The sequence below is a fragment of the Vanacampus margaritifer genome, chromosome 3 (genome assembly GCF_051991255.1).
Source record: "Vanacampus margaritifer isolate UIUO_Vmar chromosome 3, RoL_Vmar_1.0, whole genome shotgun sequence".
In the NCBI taxonomy this organism is placed as follows: Eukaryota; Metazoa; Chordata; class Actinopteri; order Syngnathiformes; family Syngnathidae; genus Vanacampus; species Vanacampus margaritifer.
In genome coordinates, this window is record NC_135434.1 from 3,222,385 (window position 1) to 3,249,701 (window position 27,317).

The 27,317-nt window shown below is 39.2% G+C and overlaps 1 protein-coding gene and 1 long non-coding RNA gene across 6 annotated transcripts in view; one reads left to right on the forward strand and one right to left on the reverse strand.

Annotated features, from left to right (window-relative positions):
* The window catches only part of LOC144048732 (uncharacterized), a 39,595-nt gene extending 29,313 nt beyond the window's left edge, over positions 1-10,282 (reverse strand). For both annotated transcript variants that reach the window (XR_013293414.1, XR_013293415.1), the window contains exon 1: positions 10,148-10,282. This is a non-coding gene — a long non-coding RNA (uncharacterized LOC144048732). The remainder of the gene's footprint in view (positions 1-10,147) is intronic.
* Positions 1-27,317, forward strand: part of adamts3 (ADAM metallopeptidase with thrombospondin type 1 motif, 3) — a 103,633-nt gene that overhangs the window by 28,396 nt on the left and 47,920 nt on the right. For all 4 annotated transcript variants that reach the window (XM_077560993.1, XM_077560995.1, XM_077560994.1 and 1 more), the window contains exons 5-7: positions 12,978-13,174; positions 24,257-24,340; positions 25,704-25,860. In XM_077560993.1, the coding sequence (XP_077417119.1) occupies positions 12,978-13,174; positions 24,257-24,340; positions 25,704-25,860 (438 nt within the window). The remainder of the gene's footprint in view (positions 1-12,977; positions 13,175-24,256; positions 24,341-25,703; positions 25,861-27,317) is intronic.

The window sequence follows — 27,317 nt, forward strand, 5'->3', positions numbered from 1 at the left end:
AGAATATAATACAGTACGGTAATATATGATATATAATCTAATTAGATATGGTTATGGTCGATTCTAATAGAATTATGGTACAATTTGATAGTACACAATAAAATGTGTCACATTGACACATTAGGTTACAATACAATTCAATATCGTAGCATATGGTGCAATACCATACGATAGGGTACGATATGATATAACATGATACGGTATAATGTGAAATGGTACGATATGATACGATGCAATTTCATGTGGTACGATAGAATGTATTATTGTATGTACAACATATGTTACAATATGAACATATTTCTTAAAATGTGTACTAGTCCGCTATGATGCAATACATGATGATTCGATACGATTTATTATTCGAATATGATATGATACTACCCGAAAAAATATGTGAAAGAATTTGATACGGTACAAAATGATACAGTATGATAATGGTACAAAATGATATAGTACAAGACAATACAATATGATAAGGAGTTTTATTATTATTTTCCTTTTATACGGTAATATGGTAGATATTTGACCATATGACCTTAATATGTTACGTAGGCAGGACGTTTTTAATGGCAGTCTCCGTGTTCAAAGTGCATTTATGTCATGAAGAAGCCGAGCGTTCCCAGCAGCCGATGGTTTGTGAGTCGCAGCTTTTCCACTAGATGAGACGAGCAGCAACAGAAATCCTCACTGGATGAAATCTGCTCCGTTCACAAGCATCCTCACAGGCTTGTTTCGTCCTCCTTTTTTTTTTTCTTTTTTCTTTTTTAAGGTCGTGACATTTGGGAATTTGATCCGTTGTGTTGCAAAGGGACCCGCAGTGGAAAACAGTTTTCCGCTCGGCCTTTTCTCTGCCCACGACATTGGCCTGTTTGTTTGAGAGAAACGGATGCGGGTCACTAAAGTGGATTGAACTCCCCGAAAAGGAAATACAGCCGGCGTTTTCTTCACCCCCTCCAAAAAAAATGCGCTTCGCACCCTGCCCATGAATGAGGCCTAAGTTTGGCCACGTGTTGTGTAGCCGAGCCACGGCAACAAGGCCCGGCGTTGTCCTGCTTTGCTGCCTCGCTAGCGGGCCCAAAACACCCGAGGCGGCTTGGATGGTGATGAAACAAACGAGAGGCGCTTTCAGATAACAGGAAGTTGTTGGATTGGATTGAATTGGACGATGAGACGGAAACATTTTTTTTTTTAAAACATTTTTTCTTTATATAATACCAGGAAGCATCAAGTTCAACATTCCGTAGATGTTGTCACACCGTTTGTTGGGGGCGGAGCATTATATTCCTTCGCATTATAATTGGAGTGAATCATATCATATTGTATTGCATCATATTGAGTCGTAATTATACTGAATTGGATCAAATATTGGAATTAATTATATCAGATTGTTCTTGGAGTGAATTGTAATAATTGATGTCAACTAGAGGGGTCAGGTGATCTTTTTTTTTTTAAATCATAATTAATCGCAAATTTGATATCGGTTCTAAATGTACAATGAAATAATTTTTTCTACGTTTTTATACTCTTGTTAACATAAAAGTAGGGGATTTTTTTTTTTTTAAATAATAGAAATTTGGCTGCATCTTTTAGTCATTGATTATACAGCAATTTTATAATAATTCATAACATAGAGTAAAAATTAAAAAGATGTACTGTACTATAAAAAATGAGTGTTATATTGATCTGTGTTGAGGTCATTTTTCTGCCACTAGATGGCATAATTGCATTTGTAAGACGTTTGTGACCGCTCAGTGCATTTTTCTTTTCGTATTAAAAGCGACCTCATCTTTAACATGAAATAATTTGTGAAATTCTGCACATTTTTAAAATTGCAAAATACAACTTGACTCCAGTCTCCACAAATATATGCATTATTAATACATTTAGTACTAAATTTTGACGTGGATGTTTCTGCTGCGTTGCAAGTGGAATTCCCGCAGTGCAGCCTTTCCAAGTAAGGGACGGTCATTAATCGCATGTTAAAAAAAAAAAGTGGCGTTAAAGGAACTTTAACCCTGGAGAACCCAAGAAGCCTTTTCTTCTTTGGAAAATTATCAATTATACATTAAATGACTGCTATAAATTCACTGAACACAAAAATATATGTTTTTTCAATGTTTTTTTCAATTTATTCCCTAATTTAGGATCAGGGTGAAATTTGACCCTTTGGGATTTAGGGGTGTCGTTTCGAAAAATCAGAATAACAAAAACTGTCAGTAAACTATTTAGAATTTAAGAAAATAATCAATCAAATACACAGCTACATTGAACAATATAATTTTTTTGTTTTATTTGTTGCATTTTAGCCATCTTGTCACCACCACTCTGGCTCATGTAAGTGCAATATTCATCCACTAGATGGCGCCATGCAGGGGTCAGAAGTGGCACTTTGGACTTTTGAAGTTAAATTTGTAAAAAAAAAAAAAAAAAAAAAGGTCTTTGTTATTTGAGTAGCAGAATTTATAGGGGCCAAATTTGACCCCGTGGGTTCTCCAGGGTTTAAATGAACTCAAAATGAAGGCACTCATTTTGACACCCCTAATGTAAACGCGTCCTGATAGCCACATACCGAAATGAAACTAGCTTAAGCTGCTCAACATTCGTTAGCAAAGTACTTTAGCGCTTGACGCGTCCTTAAGCAAGCGCTTCAATCTGTTACCCGAACACCGCACTCTGCGCGTGTAACAAAGTCAAATGAAGCTCATTAAACAACTAAATAGCTTTGGATTCCCATTAGCATTTGCTAAGTAGCCCTCCAGACTGCCGTGTCGAGGTGCAGCAGGTTTTATTCCCTGTTAATGCTTCCAGAAGTCTTTTTACGGGCGTAATTAAGTTAATAGTAACATTTTTTTTCCTTGAAACTCTCTTGGGTTTATTTATTCTTCATTTTCTTTTTCTGGCGCATCAGCTAATATGCTGAACTCATTAGCGATCCAGGAGCGTGTGGTCCTGTGGGAGTCGGAGTGTTGGCTTCAATTTTGGGGCTTGTTTTAGTGTGTTTTGGGCCAGCGCGTATTAAAACGCCGGCGTGGACTCGCCCGGCCGTGCATCGTTTCTCTTGTTGCGGTGATGCAGCGTTTAATTAGACCCTCGTTGTTGTTGTCGTTCCTGCCGATGCCGCCGCTGTTCGTTTTCAGCCCGACAACAAAAGGGGAACGAAAGGCTCATGTTCATGAGAAATCTTGTGCAATTATGTTCCTGAGATCACCGTTATTGTCAGCACTTAATCAAGCCTTTGTGTCACTGCAAAGGAACAACGAGGGCTGATGGCAATTGTGCCTGCCACTCGCAGTCAGCTTGATTTTTGCTATTGTGTACTTGAGGGATCGGTGAACTCATCGAAGCGGCAATTCGGCTGGATGAAGCTGCGTTTCAGACTCCAGGGAAGTTGGAGACCAGCAACTTGGTGCTTAAGATGGCCTCAACTTAGAAAGTTAGGGTAGAAAGTACAGCGAGTGAACACCCTCACTTATTTACAAATCGCTCTCATTTGTAGGGATAAACCGATTATCTGCGCCGATATTGAGCATTTTGACAAATATCGGCATCGGCCGTTTTGAAGAATCGATAATAGATCCGTAGAGGGGAAAAAAAGTGTTTGTAGGAATAAACCGATTATCTGCGCCGATATTGAGCATTTTGACAAATATCGGCATCGGCCGTTTTGAAGAATCGATAATAGATCCGTAGAAAAAAAAAAGTATTTGTAGGAATAAACCGATTATCTGCGCCGATATTGAGCATTTTGACAAATATCGGCATCGGCCGTTTTGAAGAATCGATAATAGATCCGTAGGAAAAAAAAAAGTATTTGTAGGAATAAACCGATTATCTGCGCCAATATTGAGCATTTTGACAAATATCGGCATCGGCCGTTTGAAGAATCGATAATAGATCCGTAGAAGGAAAAAAAAGTGTTTGTAGGAATAAACTGATTACCTGCGCCGATATCGAGCATTTTGACAAATATCGGCATCGGCCATTTTGAAGAATTGATAATAGATCCGTAGAAGAAAAAAAAAGTGTTTGTAGGAATAAACCAATTATCTGCGCCGATATTGAGCATTTTGACAAATATCGGCATCGGCCGTTTTGAAGAATCGATAATAGATCCGTAGAAAGAAAAAAGTTTTTGTAGGAATAAACCGATTATCTGCGCCGATATTGAGCATTTTGACAAATATCGGCATTGGCCATTTTGAAGAATCGTACGGCCGATAATAGATCCGTTAAAAAAAAAAGTGTTAACTTTAGGGAAGTAATTACTGGGTATTTAAATTTTCAGAGATGCTGTTGGCCCTGGGAACTCTCTGCATCTTCTGTTTTGTTTGAAATTAAAAACTAAGATAAATAAGATTTTAAAAATTAAGATCATAGGTGTCAAACTCCGGACCCCGAGGGCCGCATTCCTGCAGGTTTTGGAGGTTTCAAGCTTGATTCCAATCAGCACTGATCATCAATCAGCTGATGAGCCGATCATATATCAGCTGTGTTGGAGAAGGGAAACATCCAAAAACCTGCAGGACTCCAGCCCTCGAGGACCGGAGTTTGACACCTATGCTTTAGATATTTTGACATTTTGGAAAACTTTATTTACTGAAGAAAACAATAAGCAGCTATTTACTTAAGTTTGTATTTAACTTTTGAAGACATGATACTGCGGTCGCTAAACTTTTTGTGACAATTTTAAAACAAAGGTGTCTATTGACTAAGGTTTTACGAACACTAAAAGTTGCTCAATAAACATATGCTTAAAATAAATAAAATAAATAATTGAGATAAGGACAAAAATTCAACAGTTTTTTTTTTAAAAATCGCTTTCCTTTCTTTGGTCCTTCCTCAGGTCTCCTGACTCTGGCTGTGTTTTGAAGTGTTCGATTTAGGTGAACGGTATGGGATTTTTTAATAGGTTTTAGGTGAACTAATGAATACACACTCACACGCACGCACATGCACATACTCACCCACATACAAAATAAAATAAAAAAATTAAAAAATAATTATAATAATAAAAAATAAATAAGAAAGAGAGAGAGCAATGATGATGACATGTCAAATCGGTAAAATTACCGATTGAACAATACTGAGCTCTCCAGAAATTTAAAAAAAGAAGAAGAAAAAATCGATCCCGATGAAGCATTTTTCGATAGATGAACTCCCAAGGGAAATGATCTCTCTGCTAAACCTGGTGCAAGCATCACTTCATCGATCTGTCCGTCTTTCCATCCGTTTTCTGAACCGCTTATGTAATTTGGATTTCAATTGTATTAACTGCTCTAAGTCGATTCAAACCATATCGCCACACATCACAAAAATTACGAGCGAATGGCATCGAAATCGGAGCGCATCTTTGACAGTCACTTGAAGCAAATCGTGATCACTGGCAAGCTTTCGCCTCTCATCAGGCTCTCGTTAGCGTGCGGTCAAATCCAGCGGGTAAAGAAAATGTCCTGTGCAAACTTGCCGCTTTCTGAAAAGTTTTGAATTTCATTTTGTCTTCGGCCCACTTTGTCAGATGAAAGAAAAACAAAACTGCGAATGCACTTCATTATCATTTCCTACCCATGTACAAATAGGTCAATGCCGCAGATATAAAGCCAACACTTAAAAGGATTTAAGATCTTATTCTGCGTGTTTAGAGAAGCCTTGTAATGGCCTGGATGCTGGCAATCCCTTTGTACCCCCCCCCCCCACCTTCCCCATGCTGTGGTAAAAGTAGAAGTACGGATTAATCAAAACAATGTGTTTCCAATTCTTTGCTAATGATGTCAACTGACTAACAAAAAATGCTAAGTTAGCAAACACTCATACGCTTTGCCCGTACGTTTTTTTTCTCCTGATTAGACGGAGAATTTTTGACCACCAGCAGCGTTCTCTTTAGGGGTGCAGCTATTAACCGCTTTTACGAGTAACCGTGGTTTTTAAACGTCAGGGATATTTAACCGCGGCCGTTCATGTCCGTTCGCAACCGTCCATCCCGTTTGAACGTCGTCAGCTCTTCTGCTTCCACATTTGGCCCATTTAGCGGGCGCACAACGACACAGGGTGAGCTCAGCCTTGCCGGATAGAGGGGCCATAGGTCGAGCGAGACTTTTGAAGCCGCGGGGCTGCCATCTTGGCACTCCCAAGAAAAACGTATCTCGGCTGCAAAATGCCTACATTTGTAGCGTAAACTGCACAAATATCGCCAGTTTAAAAGCTGTGGACAAACACTTCGCCTGCAAGTATGATTGAAATGGAAAGGAATTGAAAGTTTGACTTTGTTTTTCAGAAGGGAAATACATACCTAATATCTTGTTTCACTGTTAAGTGTATTATTTATCTTTCAAATGGCAGCTACTTTATATTTTATGATTCAGTTATTTCATTATTAAAGTTAAAGCCAATTTGAGCGTTTTTTTAGTTCTGAAACTATAATATTTCTTCTTTTTTTTTTTTTACTTATCTGTGTGCTGGATTTGTTTTAAAAAGGCAACCATTTTTAAAATTTATTTTTAGATATTTGTTTTTGTTAAAAATAAAAATATTCAAAGAATGCTGATGTGATTTTTCATTTTTTTAAATGTCTATAAGAATAACCGTAAAGCCGCATTTTTTTCTCAGCCTATAATCGTATACCAAAATCTGAAATCTATGTGCCATGGACGGGAAATATCGTGCCTCTTCTAATCTAAATAGTCATCGTCGCTAATGCTCCTCAGTTCACGTTCCTCCATTTCACTGTTACTGTTACTTATTTTCACTTTGTTAAAATAAACCTAAAATTAAAGCCAATTTGAGCTTTTCAAGTTCTGAAATTATACTTCATTTTTTTTACTTATTTGTGTGCTGTATTTGTTTTAAAATACAGCAACTTTTTTTTAAATTCATTTTCATTTATTTATTTTTGTTAAAAATAAACATTTTCAAAGAATGCTGATGTGATTTTTTTTTTTTATATGTCTATAAGAATAACCGTAAAATCGTATTTTTTTTTCCCCCTCAGACTATAATCGTACACGTCGCTAATGCTCCCCCGTTCATGTTCGTCCATGTCACCGTTATTTCCGCTTCGAAAGACCTCCAGATCCCAATCATGCGATTGACTATCTTTTTTATCTTGTGTTTTTATCCGCAATGGTTAGAAAAAGCAACTACAACTCATGTACAATAACAAAGTATTTGTACTTAGTTACTTCCCACCATTGTTAATTATTAACCATGAATGCGAACGTGCTTTTTTTTTTTTTTTTTTTTAAACGCATTTCTATACCATCTCTGGGGGGAAGGGGCATGAATAAATGAGTGTTTGACGCCGACAGACACAGTAGATTTCCACTCCACTCGCGCCTGTCGCTGCCATTTTTAGCCTACGGCAGCGCTGGCTGGCCTTGTCGCCACCTCGCCCGGCGGTGCCACGTGTGAACCCCCCCCGCCCACACACACACATCGCCCCACCAATCCAAGCTACCCCTTACCCTCCTCGCCTGCTGCACGGCGGGGGTCTCTGGGGACTGGGCCGTGGACCCAGAGCACACTAGTGGTCTTAAAGCGCTGCTACTGAGGGGAAGTCCTGTGCCTTTGAAGTAGCCTGTTTACTCTTGAGGGTTGGGGGGGGTGGGGAGGGGGGGTGCACAAGAATGCCAGTGTCACGGCGGGAGCGATGGAGGGCAGGAATGCGGCCCACAATCCCAAGCCTGTAGGAGCCAGCCCGCGGACGACGTGGCGGCCATATCTTTGCTGTTTATTTTAGCTCGACGCGACCGCTCAATCAACACGACTGTCTGCAGAGCGGAGCATCTCTGGAAAAATGAAAAGGAAAAGAAAAATGGCCTCTGCTTGGATATATGCTGCATACTTATCTCATAAGACGTTTACAAATGTTGTCGCTTAAGGACAGGACTCCCGAACGAGCCGCTGTGTGCTACAATTGCGGTGTGCCCCGTTGTATTGTAATTGGATTACTGTTTCGTAACTAGATTGTAACTAAATGTATCGTAATTAGGGTAAAGAATATCATTTAGTAATCAGAGCGTACGTTATCATATTGCATCGTTATTGGTGTGTATCATATAATCAAAATGAATTGAATAGTAACTAGAGTTAATTGTAACTTCATTACGCTACATAATCGGAATGTATTATACTGTATCGTAATTGAAGTATTGTAGCACATCATAATTGGAATGAATCATATTGGATCGTAAATGAAGTGCATTGTATCATAACATAATTATCGGATTATATCAAATTTTATTATATTGCAATTGGAGGATATTGTGTCGTGTTGTAGTTCTAGTGAACTGTATCATAATGCATCGTTATTGGAATGAATTAAATCGAATTGTAATCGAAATGTATCGCAATGGCATTGTAATCAGAGTAAATCGTTACGTATAATAATTCTATCGTATGTAATCAGAATTTGAATGAAACGGATGGTATCGTAAATAGAGTGAATCGTTTTGTATCGCATTGTAATTGGAATGTATTGCATCGTAGCCACTTCGCAAATGACATGTATTGTATCGCAATTGGAGTGCATAGTATCACATTTTGAATATACACGAGACACCCGTATTTTCTGATTTAAAAAAAATAAAATAAAATTATAATCTATAATTTTTAACAGTGTTTATCATCAGAATTTTTTTGAATAACTTTTTTGGATTATTATTTTTTCCCCCCAATGGGCATCAATTATATGTGGATTTTCGCTATTCACTAGAATAGTGACCAGGCCAGAGTCCACTGTATTGTACAATTGGAATGAATTACATCCCAATTCTATTTGCAGTGTACTGTATTCCGTTGTATTTGGAGTGTATGGTATCATAATAGAAGCGAATCATATCACATCATAATAAGTGAAACATATAGCGTTTTAATTAGGGTGAATTGTACTGTATCATCATTAGAGTGTTTCATATCCTAATTACGATGAATCATATCGTATCCCGCACCGATCGTAGTGAATGGCAGGTCTGACGGAGTGCAAAGCTAAGCGGTGTTAGTGGACCGCACCACCACTTCCATCACATGGATGATCGTGATCGGTTTCACAGTGCACTGCCAGCCAGACCCAATACTGTCAGCTTCAATAAAACACTTTATTTTCATATCAGACGTAGCCAGAACTACTCACGCTGAAGCCAAATCAGATTGTTTCCCTCTTATGTAACCACAAAAGATCATCCGCGTGTGGCGCCAATAACTATACTCCGGATCGCTCATGTCTGAGAAACACTCAAGCACACACACACGTTCGTATGTTTGTGTATTTAAAACTGCGGTGATAAATATAGAACGTTTGTACTTAGTATCATGAGGGTACGAAGAAAATACAGTTTGCCACTTGTAGCCGTAGTAGTAGCAGCAGCAGCGACGTGTAAGCATTCACACACGTCTTCACAGATGTGACAATTTCATTTTCAGATCTCTCCACAGACGCAAATGTTTTTGGGTCACGGTTTGGGATGTAGAGTGCCCCTAAAGTCACTATCAACTTCCCTTTTTTTTCTATTTTATTTCAGGTCTCTTTCAGACAAATGTGAGACAGCTTTGGCTTTGTACTTTTGTAAGCATATACTTTCCTCGCCTGTGACTCACCAATTAATTGGAGCAGTGTTAAAAAAAATTGCCACCTGGCAAGAAGTTTTTCTTTCCCCAACTGCAGTTTGAGAAGCATATGGCCGACACCTTGCCTGTCCCCACGTTACATATATATATATTATTTTGTTAATCCACTAAGGTTAAATGTGAGTTTAATTAAGTGGGTACAACTACTTATTATTTTTTATCTTTTGTACATATGCTTTACTGTAAACACCAACAAAATTAACCCATGCTAAACGCTTAGCAATAAAGTTTAGTATTAGCGCGCTGGCGATTACATTTAAGGTAAACAAACATAAACCACCATTTAGTTCACACATACATCATTATATCTACATGAGTTTAATTGAGGGGATATAACTATTTTTTTTAATTTATCTTCTGTGCATAAGCATTCTTAAACACCAACACGATTAGCCTATGCTAAACGGTTAGCAATCGCGATTAGCATTAGCGTGCTATCAATTACCATTTAAGGTAAACAAACACTAACTACCATTTAGTTCACACAGTCATTATATCTACATGTAATAGTGTCTTAAAAGTAACTCACTTTTGTGACGATGCTTCAAAAATAGTCCATGAGTAAACGAGTGGAGCTGCCTGTTAGCTACAATGAGCTCACTCCTTGTCCACTGCGTGCGTCTGCAAAAATGGTCCGTGTAGAAACATGGATGGCGGCGCAAACATGGTTCCGGTGGAGCTTCGAGACCACTGATCTGAATATATGACTGGATAGTCGATAGACCAAGAATTTTGAAGCCGCGAGGCCTCCATATTGCTCCTCCCAAGAAACGTTTCTCGGCATCCGATCCTATACATTTACAGTATTGAAATTGGAGAACATTTGAGACATTTGAGTACTGAGTAGAAGCAGCAGGATTTATGATGTTTTAAATTTGTTAAACATAAACAAGAGGACATTTTACAACTTGCTTTACATACATGTATAAATTATATGCTTAATGATGTTTACAGGAGGAAACTTGAATATATATATTTTTAAATAATTATAACTGTAATTCAACAAAAGATGCCTCTGCCAAGTCTAATATTGGGGTCTTAAGAACTGAGCGATAAAAGAAAAAGGGGGTCTTAAGCAGCACATACCGTCCACTTGTTAAATTATTTTTTTAACTTGTTAAAAAATAATAATAATAATAATAAATAGTGACCACCCCGCCACAAACCCCCACTCCCGTCCCCGGCCCTAACTGCCTACGAGCTGTATATGTCCAATCTCTACGTATACTGTATAGTTTATACAGCAGTCTTCTTGCGAGATGGAAGGAGCAAGATGGCCGCTCTATCGCTTCAACGGTTTGCACGGGTGTGTACGAGCTATCGGCTATCCAGTCATATATTCAGATTAGTGTCCCAGGCAGAAATTTTTAGTCAACCTATTTTCAAAGTATCCAACTTGGTCAACTTTTTTCCCCCAGCCCTATTTTATACTAACACTGGGAAATGATGATGTCCAACCACTTGTAGTCGGAACGGGTAAAGCGTTATCGTTGTGTACGGCATCCGCTGAATTGAGTTTTTGTCGCCGCTAAATTGCAGTGCAGCCTCCTGAACAGAATTTCGACGGCTTGTCACGAGCCTCTGCTCTTCGGGCTCTGCGTTTTCATCAGTGGTTTGTAAAGAAGAGCCGGGTTTGAGAACAGCGTAAATTGGGTTATTTTTGGGGCTCTGAGAACTGCAGCCGGGGACAGAATGACTGCATAATGACTTTTGGGACACATAGCGAGAGTTGACTGTATAAAAAGCTACTTTTTCACAGCTATTACTCGTCAGGAAATTGATGGATGGTTGCAGTCGTTCACTCTCGTAGATGAATGAGCTGAGGGCTGCCCGGCGGTGATTAATTTGACTAAACACATATTTATTCAGAAAAGGGCCCAGGGCAAGCACGACATGAAGCAAAATAATAAGGCCCCCAAAGAGCCAAGGCCCCACTGTGAGAGATAAAAGCGCAGTCGTCCATTCGGTTTGGATGTAAAAACAACTGGTAAATGTTGGGCACCTGCTAGAGCAATAGCGAGTGGTTATCAGAAGCGTCAAGGACACGGCACAGAAGCTCCCTACCGCCGATAGCCGAAGACAGCGGGAGCAGGCACACGTCAGGAAGCCTCAAACTAACTGTGGGTGTTGTAACTGGGATTTTGACAAATCCGCCAGGAGAAGGATTGCTACACTCGAGCACGAGGATCAAATCAGGGGGCGGAATATGGAGATGCCTTCGTTTGTCAGAGCAACTGAAAAGCACTTTTGCCAAAAATAACATAGCGGTGCTTTTCCAATCCTTCCACCGCTCTCGGACTGGTTTAAAAGAAGAATGAAAGAAGCCAATCTATTTCTTGTTCATTATTCAAACGTTTCCTATAATCGTTAATAGGAGAAGTCTTCACAATTTTTTTTCTGTCTTCTAGTCACAGTATCCTGATCAATATTGCTTTTGTGGAATATGAGTTAAGCAGCAAAATCCAACCGTTTGTATGCGTCTCGGGGGGGGGGGGGCAGTTTGGCACAGTTGCTCAGGTAATGACCAATCACCGCTCACCTGTTGTCTGAAGCTAAGCTGTGATTGGTTCCCTGAGCCCTGAGCAACTGTGATGTCATTTTCAGTCAATCGCAAGTGGCTGTACAAAATGGCTGCCGATGAGATAAAAACAGGCTGGATTTTGCTGCTTACTTCATATTCCACGCTCATCTGTAGGTTACTCTCAAACTAATTGAAAAAATAAAGAAAATTGTGAATTTAACCCAAACACAAATCCTCTGCGACCTGAATGCTAACGTACAATGGGAAACTCCATAGGCACCCCGGCTAACAATTAGCATCCATGTGGTGATGTTGTTACCCTTAAGGTATCTGGTATTTCCATTAAAAAATACATCACACGTTTTTCTTGGCAGCCATTTTGTACAGCCACTTGCGATTGACTGAAAATGACATCACAGGTAATTACTTGAGCTCACCTGTTGTCTGAAGCTAAGCTGTGATTGGTTCCCGGAGCCCTGAGCAACTGTGATGTCTTTTTTAGTCAATCGCAAGTGGCTGTACAAAATGGCCGCCGTTGAGATAATGCGATAAAAACGGGCTGGATTTCACTGCTTACATCATGTTCCACAAACGCAATATTAATCAGAATGTTGTATTTATGCTAGTGGGGGCACATCCAACGTATTATTGCTGAGAAATTTCGGATTGACTTCAACAGCTCTCAATTCAACTCTCAGTTCAACTTTGGTACTTGAGACAATTAGAAAATGGAGGAGATATTCAAAGTCACTTTCCAGCAGATTAGCATAACCTCGACGTGTGGATGAATGAAAATCAACACAGACAACTAATGAATGTTTTTTTTTTATACATGCAGACGCAGAGTTGCCACATGTTCCCGAGACCTTGAATGCAGTTGCCAGGCAGATCAATGAGACGGTCCAGCAGCGGCGTCGGCGCGACGCCGGCGAGAACGACTACAACATCGAAGTTCTGCTGGGAGTGGACGACTCGGTGGTTCGATTTCACGGGAAGGAGCATGTGCAGAATTACCTCCTCACACTCATGAATATTGTAAGTGTGCATTTCAACATTCCCTAAAGAATTATAGAAATACGTTATTCGGCGCTGATAGTGGAATGATGACGATGCACGGCACGGATTGTGTGCCTCGGCGTGCTTTAATGCACTGAGCCACACTTGATAGGAGGATACGCGCACACACACGCCAGAGGGGGGTGTTTTGTGTGTGAAGGCGTGCTGCGAAGACACGCGTTTTTCTTCGCAGCGCTCAGCAGGAAGTGGCCATGCCGAGCTGCCGCCGTCCTGTCTGCTCGCAGAGATTAGCTGCCGTTAGCGTCCTAACGCAGGGCCGGGAAGGCTCGTCACGTTTTGCCAGGAACAAACCACACATTTCGACACATTTCAACAAATCATGATTACTGCATTTGCTAACTTTATTTTATTCTAAACTTATTTTGATTTTTTTGTTTAATATTTTTTTTAATTGAATTAAAATCATACCATTAATTGTCTACTTTTATAATTTTATTCAATTTAAGCAATTGATTAATTAAGAGGTTTTGTTTTTTGAAATTCATTTTTATGTCATTCATTACTTAAAAAAATATATAAAAAATATCCGTATATAATATATTTAATTGAATCGAATCATAATTCATTAGTTTATGTCATTTTAAATATATTTGTACTTAACAAATGCAATGAATTTAAATTAAACATTGAAAAAAAATATTCAAATTAAAAAAAAAATGAATTAAATAATAATAATAATAACAAAGAACAAATAAACATTGAAAAGAAATGAAAAAAATACCTTTTACTCTACAAAAAAAATATAAATGGTTGATTTCAATTAAGATGAACAACTTCCTGTTCAGTTTTGGGCACGGGTCCTTGAGACTTTTTTTGGTGGGTCCTTTTATGATTGGCATGTCCATCCAGTTTCATGTCAAGTGTGAAAACTGATCTTGGAGGTTATTTATTTATTTATTTATTTATTTAAATGATTATTTATTTTTCATGCTATCCTGTGGGAGTCATTTGGGCAAATTTGTTGGTCGGAGTTCACCAAAATGCCAGATTTCCTGTTCAAGTCGGGCATGGGTCCTTGAGACTTTTTGCGCAATGATAGAAATGTGTCCAAAAAAGTCTTGTCTGCAATTTTTTTTCTTACTTTCTTGGGGGAATTCATAGTAGGAGTTAAGCTGATTTTAACCAAAATGGCTGATTCGCTGTTCAATTCTTGGCATGGATCCTTGAGACTTTTTCGTGGGTCCTGTTATAATACACACGTCCCCCAAATTTGGTGTTGACGGGAAACTGGTTTATTTGCGTTCTTGGGGGGAATTATTTAGCCGACTTGGCTAGTTGGAGTCCACGGGAAAAACAAAAGCGACAAAATGGCCGACTTCTTGTTGAATCGGGTCTATGAGACTTTCTTGTGGAGCCAGTTCGTAGTAGCAGTTCAGCAAACTACATCCTCTTGCTAATACAATCCAAAATAACGGACTTCCTGTTCAAATTCAGACACGGCTCCTTGAGGCTTTTTCATAACCGTTGATGAAATTGGTGTTGAGGACCCGATTTGTCTTCAACTTTCCGGTGACTCCTCGAGCGAGTTCCGTTGAGTTTTCGCCAGGGTACTTACTGTACATGCGCTTGCTCTCACTCTCTTCAATGTAATTGTTGTCTTTTGTGTCTCGGGGAAGCCTGTAATTGCATATCATGCGCCAACTCGTCAGGGAAACAAAAAAAAAAAGCTTGACTGGAGGCGGCCGATGAGCGTCAGTCAGTGTGTTGTTCCTTTAATGAGGTATTCTCATGTAGATAGCGGAATGCTTTGGCCCGCGGAATTTGGACGCTTGTTCCCCAGCAACAAGTCTGCTGACGGTGATGGAAGCCTTAACCAACCCCCTCAAGCCAACCGCCCACCCACCCATCCTTGAGGGTCCCGAGATAATGACTGGCACACACGCACACTCACACTGTATGCACTCACACCATTTGATCGGTGTTGTCGTAGATGACGGCTTATGTGGGAGGAAAATGAGGTTTGTAACATTTGCCGTCTGATTTCACCCACTTGACACTTTCACAATCAATGATCAGCATTAGAGGAAGAGGCGAGTTTTCATACTCTTGTTAACATAAAAGTGCGGAAACATTTTTAAACTATAGAAATATATTTTAGTCATTGATACAGTCATTTCATAATAATTCATAAAATTGAGTTAAAATTAAAAAGATGTACTGTACTGCAAAAAAAAAATTGGTGTGATATTGATTTGCGTTGAGTTCATTTTTCTGCCACTAGATGGCATAATTGCATTTGTAAGACGTTGGTGACACCTCAATGCATTTTTCTTTTCATATTAAGAGCTACCTAATCTTTAATTGATTCACTGCCATTGACGCCTATAGACTTTTAAAAATTCATTTGAACTATTTCTATTATTTTAACATTTTTTCCATTTTTTTAAATGAAAACCTAGATTTTTTTTTGTATATTTAGAACAGATATAAAAAAATTGTGATTAATCATGAGTAATTAATTGATTAATTAATTACATTAATCACGCATCTAAAAAAATTTGTAGCGTTAAAGGAACTTTAAATTAACTCAAAATGAACGCACATATTTTGACACCCCTAAAAATATATTTTTTTGTATTGAAACAAATATCGAACCGTGTCATTAAGTATTGAATGGACTCGAACCATGATGCAGAGATTGATACAGCAGATTTTAAACTGTAAAAAATTATGCAGCGCAAATGCAGTACGAACAGAGGCGTAGCTTGCCATTAGGCAAGGCAGGCAATTGTTTGGGGCCCCTTAGCCAGCACGGGCCCCAAGAGGGCACACAGATTTGACACAAACCACGTATCCTTCACATTAGCAGTGCAGCAATGACATCTGAACGTCTCAAACTCCTTGAGTTAGGTGTGTTTTTCGTCTTTAAAAACAAACAACAAAACAATAGTAAGGTTGATTTTTTTATTTTTATTTTTTTTGTAAATGATCATGAATAGTAGTAAAGCTTTTATTTAAAAAAACAAAACGACCATGGGGGTAAAGGGTTTTTTTTCCTATAAAAAAAAAGAAAATGTAAAGTAAGGTTGTTTTTTTTTTTTTATAAAAAATGATCATGTATAATAAGGTTTTTATTATGCTAACAAAAAAAAGACCTTGTATAGTAAGTTGTTGTTTGTTTTTTTTTAATAAAAAAATGATAGGTAAGGCTTGTAAGGCTTTTTTTTTTAAATGAATAAAATTACCAAGATTTTTTCTTTAAAAAAAAGAAAGATCACGTATAACAAGGCTTTTATTATGTTAAAAAAAAATGACCATGTATGTATTGTAAGGCTTTTTTTCTTTTCTTTTTTAACGACCACGCAATTTGTAATCTTATTTTCCTTTTTCTGGCTCACTTAGAAAGATTTTTGCTATTGAAGATCTCGATGTGCCATTTTAAAATGATACGCTATGTATGCTACGAATGGCCGCTGAGGCCCCCAATCTTCTTGCTTGGGGCCCCTGGGGAATTGTTGCTACGCCAAAGTGCGTATGATCTCCCTATTTACTCGCTTTTGTTCATCTAGTCTCTGCATCGTCCTTTCAAGCCATGAAAGACCCCCCGTCATTCCCCACTCATCCGCCGCTCTTATCTTGCCTCCATCCAACCTCCTCTCCTCTGCCCCCCCCACCCTAATTCCATCTCGCCGCCTCCATTTGATCTCCTTCACACTGTCACCTCTTCATCCCTTGACAGTGTTATTTGATTATACATGATTATACATGATAATGTATTTGCATGTATGCAGGCTACGTTGTAATCTAGTCCATGTGTCTTTTTGCACGCCTCTTATTATTTAGGCATACAATCAGGAACGCTCTTTTTTTTTTTTTTTTTTTCTTACCCGTCTTTGTTATTTATAGGACGTGCACAGGTGGCATTTACACACAATCATTTCTGCAGTACAATTTATTTCCGTTAAGGACTCATTTAAAAGACAAATTAGCACTAGCTTGCCATGCAGCTTAACCTTTCCAAGAAAATAAATACAAGGTCCACCTATATATCTGTAGAGATTCATAGCATCGAACCGTCTTCCTTTACGAGGGCAACTCGAGTGTAGCTTGATAGAGCGAAAAAAACCTTCCAGACATTCAACTTCATCCAGATCTACACTCACATATATAATTTATTATTTATGTCTTTTTTGGTATAATCCTACCAACTCACAAATAAACTGTCAATCGTCACAAGGTGGCTGTCTTGTTGTGCCTGGCGAACATTTACGAACAGTATTTCGCCATTTTTCCCGTGTAGTAATAAAAACGTAAAAATTCAACCACAATTATAATAAAATGGAAAAAAAAATAGTTTTTTTTTTTTAAAGACTGCTACTACTGTTAAAAATAATTATAAGCAAATGAGTAAAACCTACTCAAATTCTATCTCTATCCCCGAACCATGATAATAAAATAGTCTACACAATCCCAGTTTTTTGTGATACAAAAAAAGGCAAATTTTTAAACTTTTCCCGCCATTAATGTGAACTATATATAATGCAATTGATTTTTTTTCCAAGGGAAAGTCTCAATAAACAACTGAGTTAATGCACACCAATTAAGGTCAACTGGATTTCCAACAATAATTGGAAATGTGGACTCGTCAGACCACAGCACGCTTTTCTGACTGTTATTGATAAATGGCTTTCACTTTGCATGGTAGACTTTTAGTTTGCATTTGTAGATGTAGCGACAAAGTGTTGATAACTGACAAATGTTTTGTGAAGTGTTCCCGGTCTACACAAACGAGACTTCAAGCTATTTATTGCTCCGCTCATCTCAATTTTACTCTCAAACGAAACGATAAAACAAAGAAAATTGTGAATTTAACGCAAACGCAAGCCCTCCGCTAGCTGAATGCTAACATACAATGGGAGACTCCATAGGCGCAGCGGCTAACAATTAGCTACGTGGCGATTAAACCATCTGATATTTCCCCTTAAAAAAACACATCACAAGAGAAGAGAGGCTGTAATGCATTCATAGAATTTCCATTTATTTCAATGGGGAAAGATCATTTGCGGCACAAGTGTTTTGATGGTCGGATCACGACTTCCAATAGGTCAGCGTCGAGCCGGAATGTGACCACGTTAGGAAAAGGAAACGGAAGAAAAGTGTTGCGAGCCAGCGCTCGGACTGGGATTTCGCTGGCGGGGCGGCTTTGAAGTGGCTCATTCTCGACCGGGATTACACTATGCACTTTGCAAAAAAAAAAGAGTAGGAAGACACGAGAGTCCCTCTCGTACTCTCTTATCTATCCACTTCCGCTCACTGTCAATCACAAATCTATCACAGCAGCTGTTAGATTTGTGATTGGATTAGTGAGTGTGTGTGGGAGGAACTTTAAGCCTCACACACACACACACAGACACGCACACACACACACGACTGTCTTCTGCCTTCTGCGGAGGATGAACAGAGTTTTTGTCGAGTCAACAGCTAGTTTGATGTTTCTTTGGTGTGCTAATGGTCAACAGTAGCTCGTTTTAAACAGTTAATTGAATTCAAATCGACATTGTAGTGTTTATGTTTACACTACATCTTAGGGGTGTTCAAAAAATATCGATTCGGCAATGTATTGCGATATTACAGCGCGCAATTCTCGTTTGTTAAATGCAGTCGCTCACCGTTGTAAGCCTGAAATTTCAGATAAATATACAAATCTTACAGTGCACATGTACAAGTTTACTGATTAGTCGTGATGGGAAAATGAAGCTTCATGAACCTTCATGATGCACTTGCAAAAATTATTATTTTTTTACTCCTCTAGATGGTGCTCTTGGTTTAAAGATGGAAATTGATGACATTCCCACTGCCTCTTTAAACCAAGAGTGCCTTCTAGAGGAGACAAAAAATACCACAAGTGCTTCATGAAGCTTCATCTGTCTGTCTGGTTAGCTGTTGAGCTAGCTAGCTGGCACATTTAAACCAAGAGTGCCATCTAGAGGAGTCAAAAATATCACAAGTGCTTCATGAAGCTTCATTTGTCTATTACTACTGATTAGTATTTTCCAAATTTTGAGTAAAAAAAAAAAAATCTCAATAATCGACTTAAAGATTCATATCGTGATTAATCGGTATCGAATCGAATCGTGACCTATGATTCGTGATTCGGACCGAATCGCCAGGTACGAGGCAATTCACACCCCTGCTACACTTGGTAGGAACTGTCTTTCATTTGCGTTTTGCACTTGCATTTTGTTAGCGTAAGCTTCAACATAAGCCATGCGGTAAGCAACCGCCGCTCCTGGCACATTTTTTAGTTATATATCCCTAAATAAATCATTTCGCCACCAACAACCCTTTTTCACTCTTGTTTTTCTCAGCAGAAATGAGATGAGCCCTAGAATATGCTGAAATACAATACTTCCTGTTTCATTCTTCTTTCAAATGTACACCATCTCAAACTAATTAAGTGTGCTGCCATCCAGAGGTCAAATGTGGAATTACACCCGATATAAAGAAGTGTTACGTCAAAATAAAGTTAATAACTGTACCAAAAAATCAGCAAAATAACCTGGAACTCACAATGGAGGAAGGGCATTTACTGTAAATCATCAAAGTAAATGAATTTGAAGTGGACGCCGTATAAACCACAACTATAACTGCATTTGGCGTTCCTTCTTCTTACTTTCAGTGCATGTATAAAACATGCATGCTTGGTGAGTCAATAACTGGAGTTTGCCCGCAGGTGTGCATGTGTGATTGGCTGTCAGTTCGAGATTGGCTCCTCTCCCTCGGGACCCCTCCACCCCCCTTCCCCCCCCCTTGAAGGGCTGCATAGAAAATGGGTAGCTGCAGCTTGACATGCATTCCTCGTATTTCCAACGCAGTAACACAGTGACGTAAAAAGTTTGTTCACTTGCGTCCACAGATTGGAGCTCGCTGCAATCGGCGCTGTCGTGATGCTGCGGGGCTGCTTGTATTTTTATTACATTACTGCACTATCGTGCCGGGTACGTTATTGTACAGTCAAGAATAGGATGCATGTAAATGTGTTGGATGAGGCGGTCTGGTGTTATCATGCTGGAGGCGGAGATTTGTCATGGACCTTTTCTGAGCATCCTTCTGTCATATGGTGGAAAGCATGCAAAGAGAGATTTTTATTTATTTATTTTTTTTAGAATGAGATGTTCTTAAAAATTGAAAAAATAAAATAAATTAAAAATAGTGCTTTTTTAGGTCATGTGGAGAGACCCCTACCAAGACTTGTTTCAGTGACTTCTGCTGAACTTTTAACTGCTAAAAGATCCTTCATAGATATCTAAGTCTGCAATTTACGATTATTTTGATAATCAATTAATCTGGTGATTATTTTTGCTTGATCACTTGATGGATCGGATTAAAAAAAAAATATATATATATTAATTTAAAAAAAATTCTGATTAACTTTAAAAAAATATATAAAATAAAGGCAAAAATGTTGACAGTTGTTTTCCAAAAAAACGCATAATATTTTACAGTATTTGTATTAAGAACAAAGATAATAAATTTGATCCCAGAATATTTACAGTCAAAAGGCTGAAGAAAAAAAAATCGAAATACTTGGCAATCGATCAGTTGTCGATTAATCCTTTAATTATTGCACTTGTAGTGATTACATTTTCAACGGTGTCCTGCTTATAATTGTCGAACTAATAGTTGGCGATTAAATTAGTAATTGATTACTTGTCCATTAATGCGTTAATTGTTGCAACAATTGCAACCTCTGCTTATTCAGCTGGTCAAAAAAATATATATATATTTTTTGTTTTTTTCATTCCAGTGACTCAATCTCAGATAAAGCAACTTGATCAGTATTTTGCGGAACCTACTGTGTTTTCAAAATTCGGGCCATGTGGAGCAACTGGGGGTCACTTTCAAAGCAGTAAGTCATGCAAATGATTCACCTTCGGAAAATAACTTTGACACCTGGACCTGTCACAGGATGCGATAGCCTGGACGAAGTTCTCCATGTGTGAGACGCGCGTGTTCAGCGGGCCGGCTGGGAGAACCTCAGCGGGCTAAAAGCAAATGAGCGCCACGGCACGCCGGGCTGTCCTTTCGGTCAGAACGCTCCCGCTGGCTAATAAGCACTTTGCATATTTCCAGATCGGAAGACGGACATTTCCGTGTGTGTTCTGTTTCTATTGACATTTACAACGGAGTCAGTGGGCCGCACGCAGCACATCGTGATTCAGGATCACCTGCTAAACGACATGTAAATTATACAGCGGGGGCATGAAGATCACCTCCTAAAGGACATGTATGTATATTGTATTATATGACACAGGGTCCATTTGAGGCATATTCATAATTAAACTAATTAGCAATTTTGTTAGTTGTAATATTTTTTGTAACACAGTTTAGCAGATAACATCAAATAATTACTTCATTTTTTGTCAACATTCAAAACATAAACAATTTGAAATGTGGACTCGTCAGACCGCAGAAGCCAGCAACCCTTGACATGGTTTTCGCCTTGCATGGTGGAGTTAGTATTTAAAACCGCCACATAACCTCTGCTGCGCAATTGCTAGAATATGCTAAAATATAATGGAAAACTTCATAGGCACACGGGCTAACAATTAGCATTTATGAGGAAGTATTGTTACCCTTCAAGCAGTGACGGGAAAATGAAGCTTCATGAACCACTTGCAATCTTCTTTTTTTTTTTACTCCTACTCCTTACTATAGATGGTGTTCTTGGTTTAAAGATGCAGTTGAAATTGTATCAATTTCCAATGTGCTAGCCTTTATCTTTAAACCAAGAGCACCATCTACAGGAAGAAAAAAATATTGCAAGTTGTTCATGAAATTTCGTTTTTCTCATTCTTACCTTGAACATAAACAGCAGTGCTACACATGTAAACATATTACATAGCAATACTCACAGGCATATATTCTTTGTCCTCCGCAAAGAACGGCTAACATTACTGCTGTACTGAGAGGCTGAGAGCAGCTGATCCTCCAGTAGTGTTGTACAGGCTTTCTTTCTTTCTAAAAACAAAAGCCACCAACGCCACGATTCTTATAATAGCTACACTTTTTTTTTCTGCAAGCCTCCTGAGGGATTTCAATGAAAGAGAAGCTGTTTTTTTCTTTTTCTTTTTAAATGCAAAATGCACCTGGAGGACTGAGTCACGGAGAAGAAATATTGCATATTTCAATATGAAAGAACAGTTTTTTTTTAAATTTCGCAACAAATCATTTTGTCCATTTGCGCATTGTAATAATAAAAGTAGCTGATGAAAGTGGCCGCCGACTCTCACGTGTAGTGTGGCTGTTGTAGCATTGTCACTGTGGGAAATATCATGTAGCAAAGAGTTCCGTTCAAAGAAAATTACATGACATTCATTGTTGTATGAAAATGACACGACAGTCGTGCCTTCACTCGCAAATCATCGTGTTTTTTTTTGTTCTTTCTTCTTCTTCAATTCACTCGAAATTGTGTTGTTCCTTCTGGTGTGCACGCCTCGGCCACCTGGGGGCAGTATAATGCACATACAGATTATGGACAGGTGATTATTGGCGCAGATATATGGCAATTTGAAAATATCGTCATGTGACTTTAAAAAAAAAATTCTAATTACTTTAAAAATTAACTTCATGGAAATATTTGTTTATTTATTTTAAAGTTTATTACTTACTTTGAAATTTTGGAAAGTTTTATTTACTATACGAGCTGTTTTCATTTAACATTTTAAGACATCCTCAGAACTCCCTAAACTTTTTGTTAGAATTTTTGATTTTTAATTAAAAAAAAAAGAAAAAATTCTTGAGAGCTCAGTATTGTTCATTCAGTAATTTTACCGATTTGACATGTCATCATCATTGCTCTCCTTTATTTTTTATGTATTTTTTTTTTTTTATGTGGATGTGCGTGCGCGCGTGCGAGTGTGTGTGTATACATTAGTTCACCTAAAACCTATTCAAAAATTCCATACCGTTCACCTAAACCAAACACTTCCAGCCAGCCATTACAGCCTCTAACTTTGTTAGAATTTTAAAACAAAGACGCTTAGTCTTAAGATATTTAAAAAACAAACAAACAAACAACTCCGTTGGAAAACAATCCATATTGGTGAATACCTCCATTCTAACCTATCAATTTGAGGACAAATGCCCAAATGATTGCAACAATATTACAGGACTCTTGAAAATGCGACCGCGTGCTGGACCGCATGGAAGAACGGCGCGGGCCGTGCCCTCCCTTCAACTAGCCCATTTAGCAGCACTATTCACGGAAAGGCTCACAAGATATTTTGCTGTCGTCTTCTGAATAACAAAGCACTTCAAACACGGAGGACATGAATTCAGGTCTCATTGAAGGCAAGCAATTTCTCCCACTGTCAGTTGTCATGGGGATGTACAGTACAGCTCACCTCCAATCGTGGCGCCACCCCAACCACCGATTTAATAATGCCACAGCATCTCTTATCATATATCGTTATTTCATTTCAATTCTATCCTCTGTTTGCCCTCAATTGTAATTGTCTCAGGGACTTTGTGGCATCGAAATAAATGCCCCCCCCCCCCCCCCCGCCATTACTCCCAAATGTGAAGCCCTTCCAACAGCAAATCCATCACTTGTATTTATTATGGCCCAGATTCCTGAAGATAGGGAGGGCCGAGGCCGATCCCTAAAGGGGAAATTTGATCCCGCGGCCTGATTAAAAGCAAGCTTGCTGGTAAAACAAGGTGTTGTTTGGGCGAACGCAGCGTGAGAGCTGCTGCTGGAGTGTGCTCACTTTGCATTTCTTATGGTTGCACCGCTGGGAATGTGTTGTTTCTCAGACTGGTTCACAGGCAAAGTCAAGCAGACCATGTGTGTAAGAAGCCGAGACCAGATTGTGATGTTTAACACCACCTTTGTGTTGAAAGAAATTGTCACCGATGTTGCCACGCGTCGAAATGTCCGAATATGTGAAGCCACGACGGCTGCGTGAACATTTGCTGCCGTGAGTGCTGTGTAAAAGGCAGTATTTTCCGGAAAGACAGTGTGAAAGGGGCTTCGTCTTCAACAAGTTTTCTTTCCAACTAATTTAAGCAACCTGCTTCTTTTTTCCCACTTCCTAGGTGAATGAGATTTACCACGACGAGTCCTTGGGGGTCCACATCAATGTGGTCCTTGTGAGGATGATCATGCTGGGCTATGCCAAGGTGAGCTACTTCTTTTTTTTTTTTTTTTTTTTTTTTTTTTTCCAGGAGAGCTCAGTATTGTTCATTCGATTTGACATCATCATTGCTCTCCTTTTTTTAAAAAACAAACAAACAAATCAATTAAAAAAAAATTTATAATTTTAAATTATAATAATTTTAAAGGTGAGCTACTTCTAACTCACTGACTAACTCATAAACCAACCAACAAACAGCCACCCAATGAAAGGGTGGTTTACAGTAGGATGCGTTTCAGCGTACTTTTGTTGCTAACCAACCAACTAACCAAAAAACCCAGATAAAAGGGAGATTCAGGTTGCTTTTCTTACTTGTGTTGTCACTAACTAACTAACTAACATGAAACGGTTTCTGACCTTACTTGCTACTAACCAACCAACCAATCTTGATCCAAGGGACATTCGGGTTGTTTCCAATCAAATGTGTTGTGTCACTAACTAATGAACCAACCAACCAAACAAACAATCAACGAACCAGTAAAATATCTACTGACCAACCGATCAATCTTAATGAAAAGGACATTCAGGACCTGACTGACTGACTAAGAGTCAACTTGTTTCTGACCTTACTTGTTGCCAACCAACCAACCAACCAATCAATCTTGATCCAAAGAAGATTTAGGCTTTAGGCAACCAAACGAGTTGTGTTGTGAACTAATGAACTAACCAACCGATTAAAATAACCTAGCAACCGACAAGCCAGTTAACCAAAGGATAAATTAATCCTGATGAAGAAACCATTCTAGAGCTGAATGGGCTAACTAATGTTAGAAGACTATCTTTGTCTTCCGCGTGTTCGTTGTTGTTCAGGTAGAGAGAATGTTGATTTTCTGAATACAGACTGGAGATCGGTGAACAGTTCCTTCGAAGGATTTATTTTACAGAATATTCCGGACACAAGCAAGTTTACAGACAAATGGCTGCAGTCCTCTCGCAAGTGTGTAGCTACAGTGGACTCACAGCATTCTTATACTATCTTGAAAACCCCCAAGAAAACAGCCCCCAGCCCTTAAACTAAAACAGTTATAACTAAATCTGAGCAAAAGACCCTCAACACTAACTAACTAACTAACTAACTAACTACTTTCCATGGATAATTATTTACTCAATTCACAATGGGATTTTTATTATGGGTTAAACCATTAGAACTAGTTGAATGGATCTGTTCACATATCTTGGTAAGTGCTGCTGTTTTGGTTTTCAACAGTTCAGTTAGCTTTTTAAAGTCACCTTTCTTTACAGTCTGAGCAGTGTTGGGTTCTCATACCGCACTATACGATCTTCACCCAGATCGGGTTAATAGTTGTTTTTGGTGACCGGTCAACATGTTCCCCCGTCTTTCCCATCAGTCCATCAGCCTCATCGAAAGAGGCAACCCGTCCCGCAGTTTGGAGAATGTCTGCCGCTGGGCTTTTGGCCAGCAGAAAGGCGACGTAGACCACGCCGAGCACCACGACCACGCCATCTTCCTCACCCGCCAAGGCTTCGGCCCCACTGGAATGCAAGGTAAGGGAACGCGACATCCCCCAAATCACACACGGACCGAGCCAACCCAAGCTCTGAAACAGGACGCGGGTCAGCACACACGGTCAGTCCATCCAAAGCTCTCACCGAAAAGGTGGGCATGTATTCATGACGAGCCCATTTAACGACAGTATCACAGTATATAGAATGACGGGTGACGCTAAGTTGCAATGTTTTTTTTTCCCCACTTAACATCTAATGTGGCATCAGATGCAAATTATGAGGATTTGCCATTAAAAAGGTGATACGAGGGCTCTTCGACCACAGGAAGTCTTCCATTTTAGTTCCAAAGCAGACACTTGGGCTGTACTCGTCATCTGGAGCACCAAGAGATAACCCATTGTTATTTCCCATCATTTTGCTCAAATCTAAATGAATGGGCCTGCAGCCTCTCAAGTCGTGCGCCTCTCGTACCGGGCCGCCATCCCATCTTCCAGCTGCATGAGAAAAGAATTCCTTCGTACGCACAGTACGTACTTTGCACCGGTTTAAGAATGACCACAATGTGAATTTAATTAGCTTTCCATTCTCCCCAGTCCCTTTTTGCCGTAGGGCGTGAAAAATCTATTAGACGTGACCGTAATCCTCCCGGCGAGCGGCCTGGGTTTTAATTTTTCAATTTTTTATTGGCTTCATGTCTTCACGTCGACGCGGCTATTCTAAAGCCAAATTCTTCTCACGTCGTCCGGGGTAGGGTCCGGGGGGGGCGTTACATCTTACAACTCGAGTTAGCGTTTGATAAGCAGGGAGCCGCGCAGCCACCAACATGTTATTAAGCGTTTGGCTTTGAGTGTGACATGTTTTGAAATGGGATCATTTCAGCAAACAAAGCAATTGAGCGGGAAGTCGCCCATTCGGACGGCGAGGGCGCAATAACGGGCTGATGGAATGTGTCGGAGGCGCTTGTCCCGTCTTTCGCAAATTAGCCAATTGAATCTATCAAATAGCCTTGGAAAACAGACACAAACCATTTATCATGTGCAATGATGTTTGTTTTTAAGATGTTTACTGAGCCGGAGTGGACTCTTCTTACACAAGGTGTCATTATAGCACAATGTCAGTATTAGGCCTGTCATGGTAATTACTAGATCGACTTGTCGCTCCATAAATAAAATGGGTGATTTTGTTGGGTTAGTTGTTGGGTGTTTTTCTGTACTTGATGAATGGCCGTTTACATGCGTGTTTGTTTACATTCGTCAGCAACATTCATTCACTCTCTTCTGTGCGAGTTCGCTTACATACACACTCGGGGTGTTTTCGAAAAACATTTCAATGGTTGGGTTCGACTGTTTCAGTTCGTTTCGCATGTGTCCCATCAGTGAATCCGTTAGTATTGAGGCAACAGTGTACGGTAGTGCTAACGTTAGCCAAGTAGCGCTAATGCTGTTGCTAACAGCTATGGTCTTCACTGCTCTTTTTGTACTCTTTCATTGCTTGTT